At 31.8% G+C, this 21952-nt stretch overlaps 1 protein-coding gene across 1 annotated transcript in view; it reads right to left on the bottom strand.

Moving 5' to 3' along the window:
- Positions 1-21952, bottom strand: part of LOC143072489 (phosphoacetylglucosamine mutase-like) — a 41602-nt gene that overhangs the window by 3585 nt on the left and 16065 nt on the right. Inside the window, exons 4-17 of the mRNA XM_076247428.1 lie at positions 15518-15613; positions 14929-15002; positions 14214-14341; positions 12983-13129; positions 12498-12540; positions 11953-12033; positions 11426-11469; positions 10918-11031; positions 9754-9855; positions 8563-8618; positions 6055-6118; positions 5137-5259; positions 1046-1167; positions 291-342 (exon numbers count right to left, since the gene is read on the bottom strand). Of these exons, the coding sequence (XP_076103543.1) occupies positions 291-342; positions 1046-1167; positions 5137-5259; positions 6055-6118; positions 8563-8618; positions 9754-9855; positions 10918-11031; positions 11426-11469; positions 11953-12033; positions 12498-12540; positions 12983-13129; positions 14214-14341; positions 14929-15002; positions 15518-15613 (1246 nt within the window). The remainder of the gene's footprint in view (positions 1-290; positions 343-1045; positions 1168-5136; positions 5260-6054; positions 6119-8562; positions 8619-9753; positions 9856-10917; positions 11032-11425; positions 11470-11952; positions 12034-12497; positions 12541-12982; positions 13130-14213; positions 14342-14928; positions 15003-15517; positions 15614-21952) is intronic.

Here is a 21952-nt window from a genome sequence, read left to right as displayed (position 1 = left end):
CTACCTTTGAAAGAAATAGAAAGTTTCCCTCCAAAATTTTGCATCACCACAGGAAACATTTGACATTAAAGATAATAAAAGAAAGTTTTCCAATTTTGTGGTGTGTCCAAGGTTGTAAAATTGAGGTTTGTCATGGTAAAACCATTGGAACTGGTGTATTGGTATTGTGAAATTTGTCATCTACTGAAATCTTTTAAAAAGAATACTTTAGGTACACAGCTCAACAATATTTTAGATGTTTTTTCTTAAATTTAACTTAAATTTGTACATTTTGTACCAGCATAACTTACTCTGGTATCAGCTTCAGCATAAACTCTAACAATATCCTCGGTTCCTGAAGGTCTGAAAAATTAAGTTTTATAGTTTACTATCATTGTGATTTAAAAAGAAGTGGACACAGAAAATTGTCTAGGTAAATAATTCTAAATGAAAAGTGCAGTAAGTCTCCAGCCAATTAGATACTCAAAATGTAAGCAAAAATTTAATTGCAATAAATGAGCTGAATTTCAACAAATAACTTTTTCACAATCATTTGTCACAATCATTAAACAGAATTCCTACTTGTTATATCTCTTATTTCTTTAAATCATGAAATGTAATAGAAAAGAAAGGATCATTATCATTAAAGATAATAATATTAAATTGACAAAATTATTAATGAAATATATCTAACAAACTACTCAACATGAGATAAAATTGATGAGCAAATTTATATAACAGATTTCAAATGATATATGTCTTACAAACTACATAATATGTGATAAAATATATGAACAAATTTATATAATGGGTTTCTAAAGATATATGTCTTACAAACTACTCAACATGAGATAAAATTGATGAGCAAATTTATATAACAGATTTCAAATGATATATGTCTTACAAACTACATAATATGTGATAAAATTGATGAGCAAATTTATATAATGGGTTTCTAACGATATATATCTTACAATAATGTTAGATATGTTTGAGGAGCTTCTTCCTACATGTACATTGTATATTCTCTGTTTAAAAAAAACAAATAAATATATGATTTTTTTACCTTACAAATGATCGACCCTTCAAGTATCCAGATACCAGTTTATCAATGGCCTCCTGAAGACCAACAGGAGCTGTTGTTTTCCTCTCTGCATTAGTAGTCTGTATTACAGATCTGTCTTTTACCTAGAATGGAAATACATATCTAGATTCCATTTTTGTGGGGTCAACCTTCTATTCCAGCTGAACTGACAAAACACATACAAAATTTTAATTCTGGTATCTATGATAATTATATTCTTATTTATTTTTATTTAATATATATGTTACAGGCATTTTCTTAATTTAGACATTTTGTAAAATGACTGAATTTTCAGGCAATTTATAAAATGCCTTACCTTGACAGGCATTATACAAAATGACTAAAAATACGCAGTCATTTTGTAAAATGACTGAAATTTTGAAACAAAATTCAACAAATTGCCAGTTCAGTTTCAGGCAGTTTGTAGAAGAAGGTTATCATTGACAAAAGTGGACAAAAACACAAAATCTTGCAAAGAAAATATCTAACTGTTCGATAGAATTAATTTATTTTCCAAAAACCAGCTAGGAAGGTTTGTATGTCAAATGATGTGTACATTCTCACTCTGTATTTCATATACCAGTAGTGAATTTGTGATTATTTTGTTAAAATGGCAGGTGGACAAATTGTTCTATCAATAGAACAAAATTTAAAATAGAAATTTAAGAAATTCTGGATTAAAAACCGTAAATTAAAATGAAATATAAGCAGAGAAATGTTTTTTTAATTAACTGTTTGCTTTCATTAGAAAATATGTCTTGCATTTATAGACTTAAACAATTCGGTTATAATTCATATGGGTTATTTCTGTAGGCGATTGACCCGGATAAAGGACACATTTCAACTGCCGCTTGCAATTGAAATGGAATTATTTTTTATAGGGACAGAGAACTCCACCTGCAGAACAGCTATCAATAAAAAAAATTGTATGAATTCTAAAGGTGAAGAAGGAATAGCATTTTGCTAACATTTGAAAATATTTCACATGTTTAATATTCCAATTCAGAAATAATGAGCATTTTAATATTTATACCCCAACATCGAAACAAATTCCCCTCTACAATATGGGTTTTGCCATACAAGGCTGTGTTTTGATGTGATACAAAGATATGGTTGGTAGTGTCATCGTATATATTTTTCAATCAAGATAGCCTATTGCAAATTGTGGCTAGGTTTGAATTTATTTGTGCTAAAGATTACATTTTTTTTTAAATTTAAAATTTACTATAAAGTGCAATAACTCCATAAGGGATCAATTGACAATTGCTTATTGCGAAAAACAATGGTGTCGAACGTTAAGTGTTTTGTCAGTAAAGGTAAAAAAAAGAGCTTAATGTGTGATGATTCCGGTTTCTTCAAATATGGTTGAAGTGCTAAAACCAAATTTTACGCAAAACAATTATGTATTTACAAAATTTCAGGGCAATTATGGGTAACAGCTCTGCCATCCAAACATTTTGAGAAATGATAAACAATTGTCAAGTTTCTTGGAATAATTCGCTAAAATTTCTTCTTGATTATTAAAACTCTTAAAACTCGACAGTTATTTAATTCAGTAACAATTATCATAAATAAAACTGTTTAAGTGTTCAAAGCTTTCAAATGTTTTTATTTTTTATATTTCATTCTTTAAAATAATTTCAGGCATTTTACAAAATGCCTGTCAATTTTTCCAGGCATTTTGTAAAATGCCTAGAAAAATTAGTCATTATGTATAATGACTGAATCTTACAGGCATTTTGGAGAATGTCTAAAATTTTCCGGCATTATACAAAATGCCTAAATTTAGAAAATGCCTGTAACATATATAATTTTGTTCATGATCTTTCAAATGTTTTATGTTTTTTTTTTAAATATCAATTAACTTATCTTGTTCTTTTAAAAAAAAATTAGAAATCTTATGGCTGAACTAGAGACTGGCAAGGACTGACCAGGACTGAATGTCCATTTCTTAACCATGAGTTCTCTGTGATGGTAGATTATTATAGCTACAACTAAGTTTTAATTTTTCTCTACCTTGGTGCTTTCTGAACAGATTGATGTGTAATAAATGCTGAGCTTTAATTTTAGAAAAACTACCACTGTGCTGTATAAAATACTGGGTAGAACCCGGCTAACCTAGATTTCCAGTTTTATGTTAGGTAAATTACTGTGAAAGTACTTTTATTCGTGGGGAACCAATTTTCGTGGTTTTCATGGATGTCTTTGTTCACGAATTTTAGTGTCAAACAAAATAAAACAACCATTGTCAAAATCAAGACATGAAAATATCCCCATGTAGGGGTGACTACTGATATAATCCAGAGAATATATTGAAAATCGCCAAATCTGAGAATACTATAATAATAGTCACAAGGCAAACGCACTATGAACTACAACTGCAGGCAGGATTATACCCATTTAATATATAAAAACGTTAACTGTACGATCTTTCCATTCTCATAAAAAAAAAATTTGATGAAATTCAGATTTCCAAAATTGATATATTATGATGAAGTGTTCATTTGTATCCTCATAATTCTAAGACGTATGGGAAATAATAATAATTTCATTTTTTATCAATTCTTGATAAGAAATATTTTACAATTCAAGATACCTTTAGGCCGTTTTTATTTAATAAGTTGGTTTACGGACATCAGCCCAAAAAACTTCGAGTAGGAGGAGGGGAAAAAAATAAATTTAAACTAGATCTTTCCAGTTTTTGTTTTTTTACTTGGTTTACGGATATCAGCCACAAAAAAATAGGGTAGGAGGAAAAAAAAAAATAATTTAAACTTGATTGAAAAGACTTTTTTATAGTTCTGTAAAACTTGAAAAGCCTTTTGATAATACCTTTTATTCAGCATCTTTTGTAGGTTTTGTGGAATTAATAAATGCGACAACAAAAACACATCACATAGAACAAGTCAATATTAAAAGAAAAAGGCAAATCTAAGAGCATATTGCATGTCAACACCTATAAGGACAGAGCATATCAGACAGTATTTAAAAGTATAAACAGAAATTTACTGTCAGGAGCCTGTAATTCAGTGGTTTAATATTGTTTGTTGGTGTGTTACATATTTGTTAATTTTTTTTAGTACATTTTTTTACATTTAATTAGGCTGTTTGTTTTCTCACGTAAATTGTTTTACATTTGTCATTTTGGGGCCTTTTATAGCTTATGCGGTATGGGCTTTGCTCATTGAAGAAGGCTGTACAGTGATCTATAGTTATTAATTTCTGTGTCATTTGGTCTCTTTATGAAAAATCATCTTTTGCCGTGGTTACTACTGCCGGCCCTTATTTCTTCAATCACAACATTAAAGTTTTCTAATTGTTCATTAATGACTTGACCTATGGTTTCATGACGAAGGCATTTCACAAATTTTTTGTCTGATAATATTGAATTGTTTAGGACGTCCACATCCAGATGGATGTACACTGGTTCATTCATAGTAAACAAACCATGCCCTGATATCGTCTGGTTCCTAAACGGAAGTCAGGGTTTAAGGATGCGCAAACACGTGAACAGCTAACCAGTCACGTTTCCGGTGCACTGGTTCACGATTTTTTAATGCAGTAATAGGAACCAGAATTATGAAACGTAAACACAAAAATACCGTTTAAAATTTTCTTAGTAAATCGATAAATATGAGGTCGGCGGAAATAATTTTTAAGGGCAAATGTGTGTTTATTTTTATTTGAATTAGCGAAAATTCGGGTCGGCGGATCCGTAAACCAACTTATTTAATAAAAACGGCCTTATAGCATTTGTTTATGTAACTGTTTTCTTTAGGTGACATGTTTATGGCCTAATGAACACCTTTGATGGTCTTTAATCTGTTGCACACTTTATCTGGGGTTAATTAGTGTGATCACTACGATTTACAAGGGTCAATGTTTACTTTACAATTTCCTTCAATCCAGACAATTTGTAACTTTAATTTCTAATGTCTTCAATTTTTCAATTTTTTTAAAAAACTAAAAATCCACAAACATGTAAATGTCGCTCAAACCATGAAAATTGATACCTTCGAATTAAAGTACTTTCTCAGTAGTATAATCTTGGTTTTACTATACAGTACCCTTACCTTGACCTTAAGTTGTCTGTTAGGTAGATCAATGTAAGATTGGTTCCATTGTTCTACATCCCAGTCTTGTGTAGATAGAACAAGTTCTACCAGCAACATGTCAGAAATTGCATCCCCTACTGTCTGATAAATGTAAAAGACACAATGTATAGAGTAGGTTCAGAAAAGAGAACATTCTTGACATATTATAAACTTTATACTGTACTGTAATGATTTAATCAATGATTAATTATTTTAAGGATGTCATATTTTTTGGTTGAAAACAAAGATAAATTTGTGCATATTGCATTATAAGATATCACATGTAATTTGAAAATTCCTTCTTTGGCAAAACTTATGGATATTATTGGATATGTTCCTTATGTTGTTACTACAGTCCCATTCCCCTTTCATGAATGTGACATTACCAAATAGGACTATTTACTGGGTTTGTAATAATATGTGCAACATAACGGGTGCCACATGTGGAGCAGAATCTGCTTATCCTTCCAGAGCACATGAGATCACCCCCAGTTTTTGATGGGGTACATATTGCTTCGTCTTAAGTTTTCTATGTTGTGTCATGTGTACTACCATTTGTCTGTTTGTCTTTATCATTTTTAGCCATGGCGTTGTCAGTTTATTTTCGATCTATGAGTTTGATTGTCCCTCTGGTATCTTTCGCCTCTCTTTTATCAATTGTTTTGCATACAAGAGGGTGTTTCTCAGCTATAATCTCATCAAAGGATGACATCCCTGCAATATTTACAGGTATTTCAAACAGTGAAACTGTTTTGCTAGGCAACTTCAATGACAACATCATACATTTTATTTCTCAAGTAGTGTGACGTGCAAAATGCTTTTAAACAAAAGATCATCGCAAAGTTTTAGAAATTAGCAGTAAAATGAATCTTAAGTATGTTCTGTCTATAATTTTACCTGATTAATGAGATCTATCACAGTTAACAGACAGGAAGCTGACTTTCTTTGTGCTTCTGTCTTACTGTAAAAATCAAAGATACACATTAAATCCCAACAAAAATTTTTTGGTGACATAATAATTCTTACTATTGGCTTTTAATAATACATGTACCGGGGTAGTCTAAAAACTTTAATAGAAAATTTCCTTTTATTTACAGGATAGAACCAGGTGCTCCGCAGGGCGCAGCTTTATACGACCGCAGAGGTCGAACCCTGAACAGTTGGGGCAAGTATGGACAAAACATTCAAGCATGATACAGCTCTGAATTTGGATTGTGATCAAATTTTTGACATTACATGGTTTTTTTTTACACAAAACAAATGCCAAGATTTTACAAATCAATTAAAGATTTCTTCTTCAAACTTTTTAAATCTAAAATTAAATAGTTGACACAGCATAGGTTTCTGACGCAGAATGAATGTGGTCTAATGAACTTAAAAGGGTTTTTTTGCCTTTGAGCAAATCACTATGCTGTTGAATATTAATCCTCTCAAAAAAATGATTGAAGAAATTTTCTTTTTATTTATGAAATCTGAAATGAGAAAAATTTAACCCCCCCCCCTTTTTTTTCACATCCCCGTTTCCCTTTTTCAAAACTGATATCAATTCAAATTTCTAATGGAGTTTGCAACAATAACTACTCATTTAAATACATCATAAAATATTAAGATGTAAAAAAACTGCTTGTTATCACTGAATGGTAAAGATTATTTAAATTTATCAGTTGGTAGTAAAAAGTGTATATACATTGTATATTGTATATAACAAAGATTTAAGTTGATTCTGGACAAAGAAAGATAACTCCAATTAAAAAAAATTCTTGCTATTGCACAAATAGGATATTTCTTGCTTACTATTCTGGACAAAGAAAGATAACTCTAATTAAAAAAAAATTTGCTATTTCACAATATTGTGCAATTAGATATTTCTTGCCATTGCACAATACTGTGCAATTGAAAAGACTTGCTATTGCACAATACTTAATATAATAATTTTAGATCCTGATTTGGACCAACTTGAAAACTGGGCCCATAATCAAAAATCTAAGTACATGTTTAGATTCAGCATATCAAAGAGGCCCAAGAATTCAATTTTTGTTAAAATAAAACTTAGTTTAATTTTGGACCCTTTGGACTTTAATGTAGAATTTGAAATTTGAAAACAGGACCAAAAATGAAGAATCTACATACACAGTTAGATTTGGCATATCAAAGAACCCCAAGGATTCAATTTTTGATGAAATCAAACAAAGTTTAATTTTGGACCCTTTGGACCTTAATGTAGACCAATTTGAAAACTGGACCAAAAAAACTTCAATAATCAAGAATCTAAGTACATTTTTAGATTCAACATATCAAAGAACCCAACCGATTCATTTTTTGTCAAAATCAAACTAAGTTTAATTTTGGACCCTTTGGACCTTAATGTAGACCAATTTGAAAACGGGACCAAAAGTTAAGAATCTACATACACAGTCATGACAGTTAGATTCAGCATATCAAAGAACCCCAATTATTCAATTTTGATGAAATCAAACAAAAGTTTAATTTTGGACCCTTTGGGCCCCTTATTATGTTGGGACCAAAACTCCCAAAATCAAACCCAACCTTTCTTTTATGGTCATAAACCTTGTGTTTAAATTTCATAGATTTCTATTTACTTATACTAACGTTATGGTGCGAAAAGCAAGAAAAATGCTTATTTGGGTCCCTTTTTGGCCCCTAATTCCTAAACTGTTGGGACCTAAACTCCCAAAATCAATACCAACCTTCCTTTTGTAGTCATTAACATTGTGTTTAAATTTCATTGATTTCTATTTACTTAAACTAATGTTATTGTGCGAAAACCAAGAATAATGCTTATTTGGGCCCTTTTTTGGCCCCTAATTCCTAAACTGTTGAGACCAAAACTCCCAAAATCAATCCCAACCATTCTTTTGTGGTCATAAACCTTGTGTCAAAATTTCATAGATTTCTATTAACTTAAACTAAAGTTATAGTGCGAAAACCAAGAAAATGCTTATTTGGGCCCTTTTTGGCCCCTAATTCCTAAAATGTTGGGACCAAAACTCCCAAAATCAATACCAACCTTCCTTTTGTGGTCATAAACCTTGTGTTAAAATTTCATAGATTTCCATTCACTTTTACTAAAGTTAGAGTGCGAAAACTAAAAGTATTCGGACGCCGGACGACGACGACGACGACGACGACGACGACGACGACGACGCAGACGCCAACGTGATAGCAATATACGACGAAAATTTTTTCAAAATTTGCGGTCGTATAAAAATATACCATTAGATGTTATCAAATAAATAAAACTTTTTTGTATACAAAGAAATGTTTTTTGATCAGTTATAAAACAAAGTATTTTTGCATCAACAGCCCAGTTATAAAACAAAGTATTTTTGCATCAACAGCCCCCTAAACAAAGTTATGTTGTCTCGAATCCTGACCAGTTGTTACCTCGTATCTTTGGTAGCATTACTGATTATCTGATTAGCTTTATCACTGAACAGTACCTGTAAAGAAAAAAAATTGAGCCTTTGTTTTCATTTGTATTGAAAAAATAAAGTATAAAAAAATGGTTCACTTTATGACTTCTTTGTCTTTTTTCATGTTAATCTGTTGTTTTCTTGTATTACATACTTTGAGCTAATGATCAATTCTTATTATAATCTCCCTACTGTTCAATCCATGGTAAACAGGAATATAATGAGGTATGGATGTGAAAATGTGATCCACATTATAGCTTGAAACTAAATTTAAGAGAATTTCATGAAGTTCTTATGAATACTGGTGCATATGAAGTTTTTGTCATTTTTGAAACTGGCATATACATGTATTAATGATACATTCCAGATTAACTTGTTGTCAATAAATTTGAAATGAATATTACTCTGTAAAAGGTGTTACAGGATATATGTATTCCATATATTTTGCTCCAATATTTCAATAGACCACCTTCAAGTTTATCCATCACCAGAAAAAAATTGTCAATTATGCACGCCTTTATGACGTCATTTACCAGATACAGGGATTGCCTGTATCCCTGCACTATAAACGTTCATCAAGCGTCTTAGAGATCATCATTGTGCAGGATAAACTAGAAATAATATTTGTTCTGTAGGTACTTAATCACAATTCCCTAATGACAGCAGTGCTAAAAGACAATTATGATAATTCAATTTGGACTACGCCCCTTAGCACAAGAAGGATGTTTACTAAAACCAAACTTTTTGACGGAAATGCATCAAACTCAAAAGTTGTCTATTAAAGCAAAGATGTTTTAGTATTTCAAATATAGCATTCAATTTGGCTTGAAAGCCACATTTTGGTAAGTCAGTAAATTTTAGATTATAGCTACGTTGCATGTGAATATTTCAGCTGTGCATATTGTTTATATCTATTGGAACACATTGTAAACAAAGTTTACAATTTTGTATTTACAGATACTTATAATTAAAGTTATTATTTGGACGACTCATTCTATGCAGAAAATGGCTCACAATTAAAACCACTCCTTAACTCTTTGTGGTTTGGTGACTATTATGTCTTAACCAGTTGTGCGATAGATTTTGTGTCCCAGTTTTCCTGCGACAAAGGGAATTAAGAAGAACACCCCTATATATTCATAGGAAACAAATAACTACTTACTGTGCCATGACCATTTGCTTCAAAATAAACACCAATATCAAACTCTAAAGCTTTGTGGTGTAGATGTTTAACTCCTGTAGATACACATGCCACTGGTACTTGCTACAAAGTACATAAACCTAATGAATTCATTATTTGCAACATTTATCTACAAAGGAAGAGGATGTGGATGGATGTCTTTTACCAACAAGCATCACATTCTATTTTTCAAACACTACAGCTTCATTTTTTTTAACCATAAAATCTCAATACTTTATGCTACTATAAGCCTTAAATTGTCTTTTTTATTCAATTTCTTTCAATGTGTAGGACTCAAATCTATGGTGGGTTCCAAATCTATGGCAGATTCCTAATATATGGCAAATGTGACATCAAGCCATCTCAAATCTATGGCAGATTCCTAATATATGGCAAATGTGACATCAAGCCATCTCAAATCTATGGCAGATTCCTAATATATGGCAAATGTGACATCAAGCCATCTCAAATCTATGGCAGATTTTTACAATCCTAAACTATGGCAAGTTTTGTCATTTCCTAATCTATGGCAGATTTTTGTTGTTTCCAAATCTATGGTAGATTTTGTGCAAATGTAAAACAAGACAGAACATATACAATCACTAACTTGTCTTAAATAAGTTGAAATTAACTACTACAGGAGCATGTCTATAAACATTTGTGAAATTACGTACTTCTTAAATCTGCCATAGATTTGGAGAAAACAAAAATCTGCCATAGATTTGCTTTGTTTTGCGTTTGTAATGTCACATTAGACATAGATAGGAATCTGCCATAGATTTAGAACCTGCCATAGACACACTTGGGACAATTTAGAGCTTGACATACTGAGGATTCATTGTCATGCTTAAAAGTAGGAACCAATGTTTGTGAATTTTGTGGGTAAAGGTAAACCATGAATATCAATGTTCAACAAAGAATCAGTTTTCTATAGGAATACAGATTTTGGCAAACAAACAAAATCAACATTTCATGTATATACAATTTGTAATCAACAAAAAAATCATTACCCCAAAAAATAAAAGTATTGTATAGATTATTAGATATCTGTCTGTCTATTGTTGAAGACTGTATGTTGCTCTCTAGGTGTATTTTATCAGTTGTGTGTGTACATCAAATTAGTGGTTTTTAAAACTAATAACTAACCAGTTTATTTGTTATATAATCTGTAGAGCTACCATTAGCATAAGCTGTCTGTACTAGTCCTAAGTTTAATGTCAATCCTGATTCACTCATCAGATTCTTTAGATATCCTGCAACCTAGAAAACACCAAAATTTGATAATGGTTGTGAAAGATAATCAGTTCATTTGTTTTATAAATCTACATCCTAAAAATATTCATAATACTTTTATGTTCCCAGTTAGCAACCCTGTTAGCAGGTGTGGCATCTTGATACATATTTTAAGAAGAAATTTAAAGGTCCCAGTGCATAAACTACACAGAGAACAATCCCTGTTGTATTTGTTCAATGGGACAATAGAACTGGTTTAAATGGACAGGTAACTATCAGGTGAATCTATGGTAAGGTAAAATTGGGTTCGCAATAAAAGATTTAATAAACTATGTCTACATTTCAAACACATATTGCAATATTTGCCTTGATATTAATTTTGCATCTTTAAAATGTTTTCATATTATCTATGTATACATACAAGTGTGGCAATCTTGTCACCATCAAGTAAATGGAAAGTGTTATCTGAAAATAAAAAAAATAATCATGAATCATTTTGTAGTCTCCTTAAGCTTACATCTAACCAGTGTGTCCCCAAACGTCATATTTAAAACACATGAATCAGTGTAATATGGAAATAAAAAAAAATTACGATCTGATTTTAAAACTATAGCAGGATTTGATTACAAAACAGGCACCCACTTTTCTCTGCCCACCCCTCTCCCCACATCACCAGTCTATAAGCTGCAACTCCCGAGACCTAGCCAAAAATGATTTAATTAAAATTACTGTTCTTTATCTTGACATTTGTTGAAAGGTCTTCCAAAATGGGATGGTATAAAAGTAAATTTTAAATGCTGTAAGATATTGGTTCAATTTCTGAATTTCATGAGATATTTTCTTAATCTAGTTTTTACTTTGGTAAATGTCTGCTTTAAATTTGAGGTTCTTTTAGTGAACCATAAACCTTGATTTTCTATTATTAATATTGACATACTAAACCTTTACCTTTGTCTGCAAAATAATAAACAATTCTATCAGCATCTCCGTCAAATGATAAATGTCTGGTTCCTGGTTCCATGTCTATACCTGAAATAGATGAACGCATCAGTATTGATTCTATAAAGAATTATTTCATAAAACTGTTTGCAGTCTTTGTTTTAAAAAACTTACAGAGGTAGATTTAAGGGGGCAAACATTTGGTTGATTAAATAGGGAATCACTGAAGTATGAGTAGAGCAGGCCCCCTCTAATTCAGTCAGTGGGCCACCAGTTATGAAAATTTCTGGATTCATTACTGACCTATTTCTAAATACATGTATGATAGGTATAAGAACTTCAATGTTATAATTACTGATGATAATATAAAAATTGCTTTATAGATTATTGCTAGACACATTATTTGCTCATTTCTAAAATTGAAGGCATGGAAAATGATTGATTCTGATGCTTAAATCAGTCAACTTGTACCACAGACATGAAATTAATTATTCTAATTGTTTATTTGAGATAAATAACTTTATTCATTTATATGATGGATTAAGGTTAATTACCTTGAGGTGATTTCTGTTGGACTTTCACATAATCTGCACCACACTAAAGTATGAAACAAAAATCTTTATATAAATGCCAGAACACTTCGAATTATTTTTATTTACCAAATATAGTAAAAAAGTGATATTTTGTGCAATTTTGTGTTAACAAAATCGGTTGAACATCAAGGTTTATAATGATCAAATTAGACCTAGATATCTTTTAATTATTTGAGTTGATAAATGCTGCCATCCCCCCGACCCCAAACTAATTACCAATTTCAATATTGCATCTTAAATGGTGCTACTTAATATTTAGTGCTAAAACAAATATCAAATCATTCCTCACTACAGAAGTTGAATAATAAAGGATGGATGCACAAGCTTTTATCACTCTCTAAGTGGGAAAATAATGGTACATATGTTTTCATGTTATCATCAAGAAAGTTATGTGAATTATTTGAACACGTCAGAGGTTTTTACAAAGATAGTTAACTATTACTTACGTCATGGTTAAGTCTTCCTGAAGTTCCGTCATTTTTCAGCTCAATTTGTATTAGATCTTTTAAATGTGTATTGAGAAGTTTGGCTTGAATTGCACCTATGCCATTGGCTGCATCTATTACCAAACTAGCTTTATAATTCTTATTTTCCTATCAAAATATTTTAAACAATATGTTGGTTTTTTTTAAATTATTTTGATGATTATTTAGCATAGAAATTGAACATATGTCTTGTTCTTTAATTTAGAAAGAAATCAACCAAATTAATCAGTTATCATCATAACTTAGGATTGAAAGGAGTAGGTCCGGTAAGGGCCGATTTTGGCCTCAAATTTCAGGTTCATCTAACGAAAGATTTTGGACACTTTTTAAACACTTAAGTGTCTATTTCAATTGATTCAATTAGTATATGTGAAAGATTTTAGCTGATTCAGTCATTAAAAACCCTCCGATTCAAGCAAAAATATGAAAAATCTATCAAATATGCAAAAAATCGTCACTTTTCAGATAGTTTTGTCAAAAATGAAAGTGGCCGCATCCGTGTTCATCCTCAACCTTTAAATATGTCATGTATTATCATTAAATACAAATTACATTTCAATATTATGAATGAACACGAATGCGGCCACTTTCATTTGAGACGGAAACCGTCTAAAATTTAACCAAAATGCTAAAATTGTGAAGATTTCAGTAATTTAGCATGACTTAATGATGTTAGTACCCGATATATGTGCATTGTATTGTCAAAAACAGACCATATTTGTGTAGCAGAAGCATTCTACTTTCCAACAAATAGCTAAAGGATTACATTTTCACAATTTTGCAAAACTGCTATATTTTGGGACCAAAATGGGGTCTTACTGAACCTACTCCTTTGTCAGTTGTCTCCCTTACTGAGGACATAAATTGATCAGTTGTTGACAGTTGTTAGAGTTTACCTGTTTAATCCTTTCTTTGTTCTTACTGATATAGTTTGCCTGTTTATATAATTGTCGGAATGCTTTAGGTTACCTGTTTATGTAATGTTCTGAACTACAAGTTATTTTTATATATTTAAATATATTTTAAAAAAATTATTCCCCTTATTGTTAAAGTTTACCTGATAAAGCTTCATTCAGATACTATAGTTTACCTGTTTAAATAATGTTCTGAATGCTAGAGTTTACCTGTTAACACTTCAGTCAGATACCATTGTTTATCTGTTTATATAATGTTTCAGAATGCTTGATTTTACCTGTTTATATAATGTTCGGAATGCTGTAGTTATTTTCTTGAAGTACCCAGCTTCTGTTGGTTGTCCATAATTGTTGTTTGTATTGATACATCTCACCATATAATGTAACTGTGGTGTTGTCAATAGTCCTAAAATAGTGACAGGAAGACATATTTATTGGATAAAAAGCTGTTGATTTTAGCTTCATGTGTTGAGAAAACTAGGGTATCTGTCTCCATAGAGCAAACCACCTTTTAAGTTTATATGTTAATGAAACGGGAGAATCTATCTACAGTACCTAAGCAAGTCCAGTTGGCTTCGTTTTAAAGAAACTAGAAAATCTATCTACTTTGGGAGCACCACCAGTAAGCTATATGTTTTGAGGAAACTAGAGGATATTTTTTATACCTAGGGACAACCCCATTTGTAACTAGTTTACAAAGATGCATAGATTAGCTAGGTAAAGAGATATAAGCAAAAACATATTTAATAATTTTAGGTTGTAAATATTGTATTTGACTATTTGAATAAGAATAATACTGTATACAACTGCAGTTGTAAAAAAATAATTCTATTTACCACACAGTCCAAAAAATGAAGGAGATGTAATATGATTGTCAAAAAGACAATTATCCATCTGAGAAAAGGGGTAGGGATGAAAACAAAGTGTACATTTACTATTTATGGATCATTGATGCAAATACTTTCCCATAATGCAATGCAGTATATTACTTACCAAAATTTTGGGAGTTTCCCCCAGCTGCACAGATGCCCTCTTCTAAAGCATTGGCTAAATGCTCACTACTGGGTCTGAAACATAAATATATCATGCTCACTTTATATCCCAATAAAACAATATTAAAGACAAAAAAAACCCTTTTAATTACCGCATGGTTATAGTTTATTCTGGTCAACATGTTTCGCCTTTAAGTGTGGAAACTTCAGGACAATATTAAATATGAAAACAAACAGTGAAGTTCCTTGAAAGTAAGGTTACAATAGTGTAAAGACGACGTTATAGATATAAATAGAGAGTGAAAATGATATAAGAATTTAGTTATATCCCAATATAAATCATCCACAATTTACAGCACTGCTGGCATTTGACAAAATATTTTAAATATTTCCTATGAAAAAAATGTGAATTGGCAAACCGGTGATGCTCCACACTTGTTGCTACAAAGTTGAAGTAGATATGTAGAGCTCTAATAAAGGTCCTCAGTTTTCGACAATTATGGCTAATAGTAGCCTGACAGGAACTTAGGGTCAGAGATCTCTGAAATAAATAGAAGTTTTATATCAATGAGTATGATGTCAGCAGTTACCTTGTATCTCTGGCAAAGAATACATTTGCAGGTTGGTTTTCATCTATATTCTCTTGTTTTATAATGGTATTCAGTTCTGTTTCAATGTCTTCATCACTACAAAAAGTATAAAATATAACTATACATAAGTCAACCTTATAAAGGATAAAGGGCAACGTTAACTGTAAACTGGAAATTTTTAAGAATAAATATTTTCACTTTTAAGAAACTTCAAGATCTACATTAGATCTCATCCATTGAAATACTTTAATAAATAACTCATTGAAAAACTACATAAAACCTGACTTGTTGGAAAAAGAAAAGTTCAAAATGAAAAAAAAAATCATTCAAATTAAATTTTTAGCACCATATAAAAGAATGTATGAAATACAAAGTACATTTAACACTAATTATTAATTAACTGCAAAATAATGATAAAAAGAAACAAAATATAAACATACATGCAAGAGTTCACAATATTTAAATATGTATTTCATGTATTAATAACAATGATATTTACCTATAAGGAGTCACACTTTAAGATAAGAGCATTTGCAAAATTAAATTCATCATGTTTTTCTTTAAATTAAAAAAAAAAATGGATCTAGATTTATATATATGTTTTCAGTACCGAACCATTCAATCACCACAGTTCAGTAAAACTATTTACTTAAAAATCATTTTCGAAAATTTTCAGATCTATAAACAGGTCGAGAACTCTAGATTTCTTTATGTCAGAATATATTTGCATAGTAATTTCCAAAACACAAGGCCAATACGGCCTTGAAAAACTGACCAATCGACTCGATGAACTACAAAGCATTGTGGGCTACTACGAGTTTACTACAACCGGAAAACACGTGGAATTATTGGAAAAACTGTCAACTAATATAGTGTCTGGGATTCTCAAAATATATTTTTTTTGTTCTGCGAATGTGATTATTGAAAAAAATATATAACATAATCTCCAATTTGCATGCTCAGATTAAAAAGGTATTGTTTACGGGCTTCACTATTCGACTTTCTTTTTCGCTTTGTTAAAGTTGTTGAACAGGTTTTTTTCCCATTGTTATGCATTGTACCTGTGCAATAATTTTATGACCTGAAACAGTGGAATTTTAGATGAAATGACCACTTGTTCACTATGAAATTTTTTGAGCTCTTTTAAACCTGTATATCATTTCAAAATTATTTCTGCCTAGAAAAACACGAAAACTTTCATTGAAACACTTCTTTCTGTACTGGATGTGTAAATTTTTTATCAGGACCTGAACTGAAAGTAAGAACATCATAATATTCAGTATGCTAAAAATAAGTGTTATGAAAGCGGTAGGGCGGATCCAGCCATTTTAAAAAGGGAGGTCCTAACCCAGGACAAAAGGGGGGTTCCAACTACATGTCCCCATTCAAATGCATTGATTGTTCAAAAAAAGGGGGGTCCATCCCCCGGACCGCCCCTTTTTTGATCCGCCAGTGAGCGGGTATGGTATATAGCTTAATACATTTTGTATAGCTTCATCCATCAATAAAAAAAAGTCTGTTTGTTGCTAATTTTTTCATAAAATATACCTCAGAGGTTTTTTATCGTTCGGCTGCTGTCATGTTAACGTATGTGAAATATCTCCAATATTTAAAACCTCTGAATCACAGTGGGTGCCATTATATAAATAACACATAGCTGAGAGGGTGATAGAGCAGATTGGTACCCCGAGAAAACATTGTCAACCGCGGCGAAGCCAAGGTTGACAATGCTTTTTCAAGGGGTACCAATCTGCTCTATCACCCTCTCAGCTATGTGTTATTTAATTTATTATACTAAACGTCCTACCATTTTTGTCTTTTACAGATAAATTTTATTTCAAAAGGATTTTCTATGACGTCACGTACATAACAACGTTACGAGTATTAGAAATGTAAACAACAAGATGTTGGGTTTTTTTATTTTGACAGTTAAATAATAAAATTTGATCCAAAACGTCAAACTTAAGCATTGTATTCAACTACTTGATGTAAATTCAATCCATTGTCCTTTAAATTGTCGATTTTTGATTGGTTGAGACGAGAGGGTAACATTCAAAAAAATTGTCACCCTCTCAGCTATGTGATAGAGTAAAATGACACCCTCGTATTAGCCAATCAAAATATGGCATTTTAACGTGAAGTATAATAAATTATTTTATTTTATTCTAAAACGTGCTTTGTATATAGAAATAAGAAGATGAGGTATGAGTGCCAAACTATGATGAGACATCTTTCCAAAAAAGACATAATCTAGTTAAGTAAGCAGTCATAGGTTCAATGCCGAAAAGTACGCTATAAATGACCCCAAAATTACTTGTGTAAAACAATCCAAACAAAAAAAAAACCCAAAAAAACCCTGGCCCAATATAATATATAAAAGGAGAAAAAATCTATCTAATAAATAAAAACGTATATAGGTTTGTATATATAGAAGCTTGTATTTCAGTGGTTGTTGTTTGTTTATGTGTTACATATTTGTTTTTCGTTCATTTTTTTTTATATAATTAAGGCTGTTAGTTTTTTCGTTTGAATTGTTTTACATTGTCATATCGGGGCCTATTATAGCTGACTATGTGGTATGGGCTTTGCTCATTGTTGAAGGCCGTACGGTGACCTATAAATGTTAATTTCTGTGTCATTTTGGTCTCTTGTGCACGCCTGGTCATGTTCTATAAAATCACATATCATCTCATTGCAATAACAACAAGAGGCTGTCACAACGACAGCAAACCGGATTTATTAACATTTATATGTGTCCTGGCAATATCACAAGAACCATAACTGATGAATGCTGAAAGTAAAAATCGTCAATATCAAATTTGTCCTCCATTTTGTAGTCAGTATCAACATATTAAAATTTGAAAAGCTTAGATTGAATGGTTCATTAGTAAATGCAACAACGTGAATGGAAACACCATTTTACGATCTTTCAAGAACCATAACTCCTGAACTGTAAAGTCAAAATCGTCATCATTGAACTTGACCTCTATTTTGTCATCAGTAACAACATATAAAAATTTCAAAAGCTTTTGTTGAATGGTTTATGAGAAAATGCACGGACACGACTGGAAACACCCTTTTCCAATCTTTCAAGAACCATAACTCCTGAACAGTAAAAGTCAAAATCGTCATTATTGAACTTGACCTCCATTTTGTCATCAGTAACAATACATTAAAATTTGGGAAGCTTGCTTAGAATAGTTCATGCGTAAATGCACGGACATGACTGGAAACTCCATTTTTTAATCTTTCAAGAACCATAACTCCTGAACCGTAATAGTCAAAATCTTCATTATTAAACTTGACCTCCATTTTGTCATGGGTAACAACATATTAAAATTTTGGAAGCTTTGGTAGAACAGTTCATGCTTAAATGCACGGACACGACTGGAAACTCCATTTTTCAATCTTTCAAGAACCATAACTCCTGAACGGTATAAGTCAAAATTGCCATTATTGAACTTGACCTTCATTTAGTTGTCAGTAACAACATATTAAAATTTTAAAAGCTTTGGTTGAACGGTTCATGAGTTAATGCACGGACAACATTTGATTGCCGCCTGCCCGACAGCCAGGCCGCCCGCCCGCCCGCCGTACATCCCCAAATCAATAACCGACATTTTTGTCACAAAAATCCGGTTAAAAACAGACAGACTTATTCAACCGCTCAGACAGTCCAGGAACATGCACACTCTCATACCAAATTCCATCCTGCAGAACACAAATAAGACAACAATCATTTTTCCCACGCACAATTAAAATCTGGAACAGCCTTCCCTTGAGTATTGTGATGAGCGACTCTATAGAGTCGTTCAAAGTAGCCGTCTCAAACTACACCTACAGTCAGTAAATTCATTATGTGTATATAGTTTTATCTTAATATTTAAAAATAATAAATTAAAAATATGCACTACCACTATGTAAAAATATTTTGTTTTGTTTATTATCACAAATTTGTTATATTTCACTGTATATATGTCTTCACAAAGCAATGCGCAGTACAAGTGACATAAACTTCTACGTGTTGAAGGCGGTCATTATATAGAAGAAGTAGAAGTAGAATGTTATTTTCAAAGCTTGTATAAACAACTATACACACAAAGCAAGGAAGCCAACCAAAGTTTTACTTTGCAAGCATTAGGAAATCAGCTGTAATGATTTTATTCAGTTTGACAAATGTCTGAAATGTCTGAAAAACGAAAACAAAATGAAACTACAGTTGCTGACTTCACTACCTTCAAAACAAAGGGAACAGTTTGGAAGTCTCATATACTGAAATGTGACAAAAATAAATACATTTGTACTTATAGATTTTGCTAACACTCTGTATGTAAATATTTTTTCGCCTTATTTACGAACACAAAATTCAACGATAACACATTTGCCTTTAATTATCTATACGGAAATTGCTGTACTCGTGAATATTAGCACCGGCTGTTATCGACGGCTTACTTTACATCAGTAAGTTTGTCTCATGGGTAATTGTGTTTTTCGCTATTGTTTCGTTGCTGTCTGGTGGACGAATATATGAAATATCCGTGCCATCATCAAACATATTAATGGCTATATATCGGGTAATTCAAACCCTTTTTTCTTCGCAAAGAAACAACTTTTCGTTAATCTGAGCATGGAAGGAATACTTTGTATCACGAACTATAAATGAGGATACACAAATTGAAAAACTAAGCGAAATTGTGAAGCCCGCATTGCACGAAAAATGTGTTGTATTTCAGTAAATAACACATGTTCTCGGTTGATTGTAAACACGTAGTAGTCCATCATGCATTGTTACTCATTTAGTGGATTGGTCAAAAACCTAGGTAAAAATAAATTGCGTCACATGTAAATAAACAATTACATGTGCGAGAACATAAGTATGCTAATTTATGCATTTCCATATAAGGTAGTGGTCTCGACCTGATAAAGGTGAACACTTATTATTTATAAAAAACAAGAGTGCACACACTGAAATGTCTCGCCTTCTTTACTAATCATTGCTATTATGTTGATAGTCCTAAGTATAAAGCTTTATTACAACTGTCACATAAACCTTACATAAACCAAGATAACTAAACAAAGACCAATGAACCATGAAAATGAGGTCAAGGTCAGATGAACCATGCCAGGCTGACATGTACAGCTAACAATGCTTCCATAAAACAAATATAGTTGACCTAATACTTATAGTTTAAGAAAAATAGACCAAAACACAAAAACTTAACACTGAGCAATGAACCGTGAAAATGAGGTGAAGGTCAAATAAAACCTGAGCGACTGACATATTGATCATGAAATATTTCCATACACTAAATATAGTTGACCTATGGCGTATAGTATCAGATAAAAAGACCAAAACTTAAAAACTTAATTTTGACCACTGAACCATGAAAATGAGGTCAAGGTCAGATGACATCTGTCCGCTAGACATGTTCACCTTACAATCATTCCATACAACAAATATAGTAGACCTATTGCATAAAGTATGAAAAAAACAGACCAAAACCCAAAACTTAACTATAACCACTGAACCATGAAAATGAGGTCAAGGTCAGATGACACCTGCCAGTTGGACATGTTCACCTAACAGTCCTCCCATACACCGAATATACTAGCCCTATTGCTTATAGTATCTGAGATATGGACTTGACCACCAAAACTTAACCTTGTTCACTGAGCCATGAAATGAGGTCGAGGTCAAGTGAAAACTGTCTGACGGGCATGAGGACCTTGCAAGGTACGCACATACCAAATATAGTTATCCTATTACTTATAATAAGAGAGAATTCAACATTACAAAAAATCTGAACTTTTTTTTCAAGTGGTCACTGAACCATGAAAATGAGGTCAAGGACATTGGACATGTGACTGACGGAAACTTCTTAACATGAGGCATCTATATACAAAGTATGAAGCATCCAGGTCTTCCACCTTCTAAAATATAAAGCTTTTAAGAAGTGAGCTAACACCGCCACCGCCGCCGCCGGATTACTATCCCTATGTCGAGCTTTCTGCAACAAAAGTTGCAGGCTCGACAAAAAACCATCAAAGAAACAAACAAAAACTGAGGGAATCATATGGTCCCAGAACACAATTGTTGTCCCTTGTTTTTCGTTGTTCACGAATATAGTCCCTAGTGTTGACAGTGGGTTACTTGCCACTATTTATTTCTTCATGTTTATTGCCTCAAATTGGGGTGAAATTACACTGTAAAAAAATTTGGGTCCAGAATTTTAAAGGAAAGTAGTGATTTGGTCCAGCTGAAAAAGGTTGAAAATTAGCACTTCGGAAGCTGTCAAAAGATTTCAAGATGCCCTAAACATAAAATTGTCCATATTTTGAGTTAGAGCCGATGAAGTTTTCTATAATTTTGATATAATTTGTCCCAAAAGTAGTACAACACACTGTAAAAGTTTCTTTGAGAAAGCGCAGGTGGGA

This window comes from Mytilus galloprovincialis, chromosome 4 (assembly GCF_965363235.1).
Source record: "Mytilus galloprovincialis chromosome 4, xbMytGall1.hap1.1, whole genome shotgun sequence".
NCBI lineage: Eukaryota > Metazoa > Mollusca > Bivalvia > Mytilida > Mytilidae > Mytilus > Mytilus galloprovincialis.
This window is presented reverse-complemented; position numbering and strand designations above follow the sequence as displayed.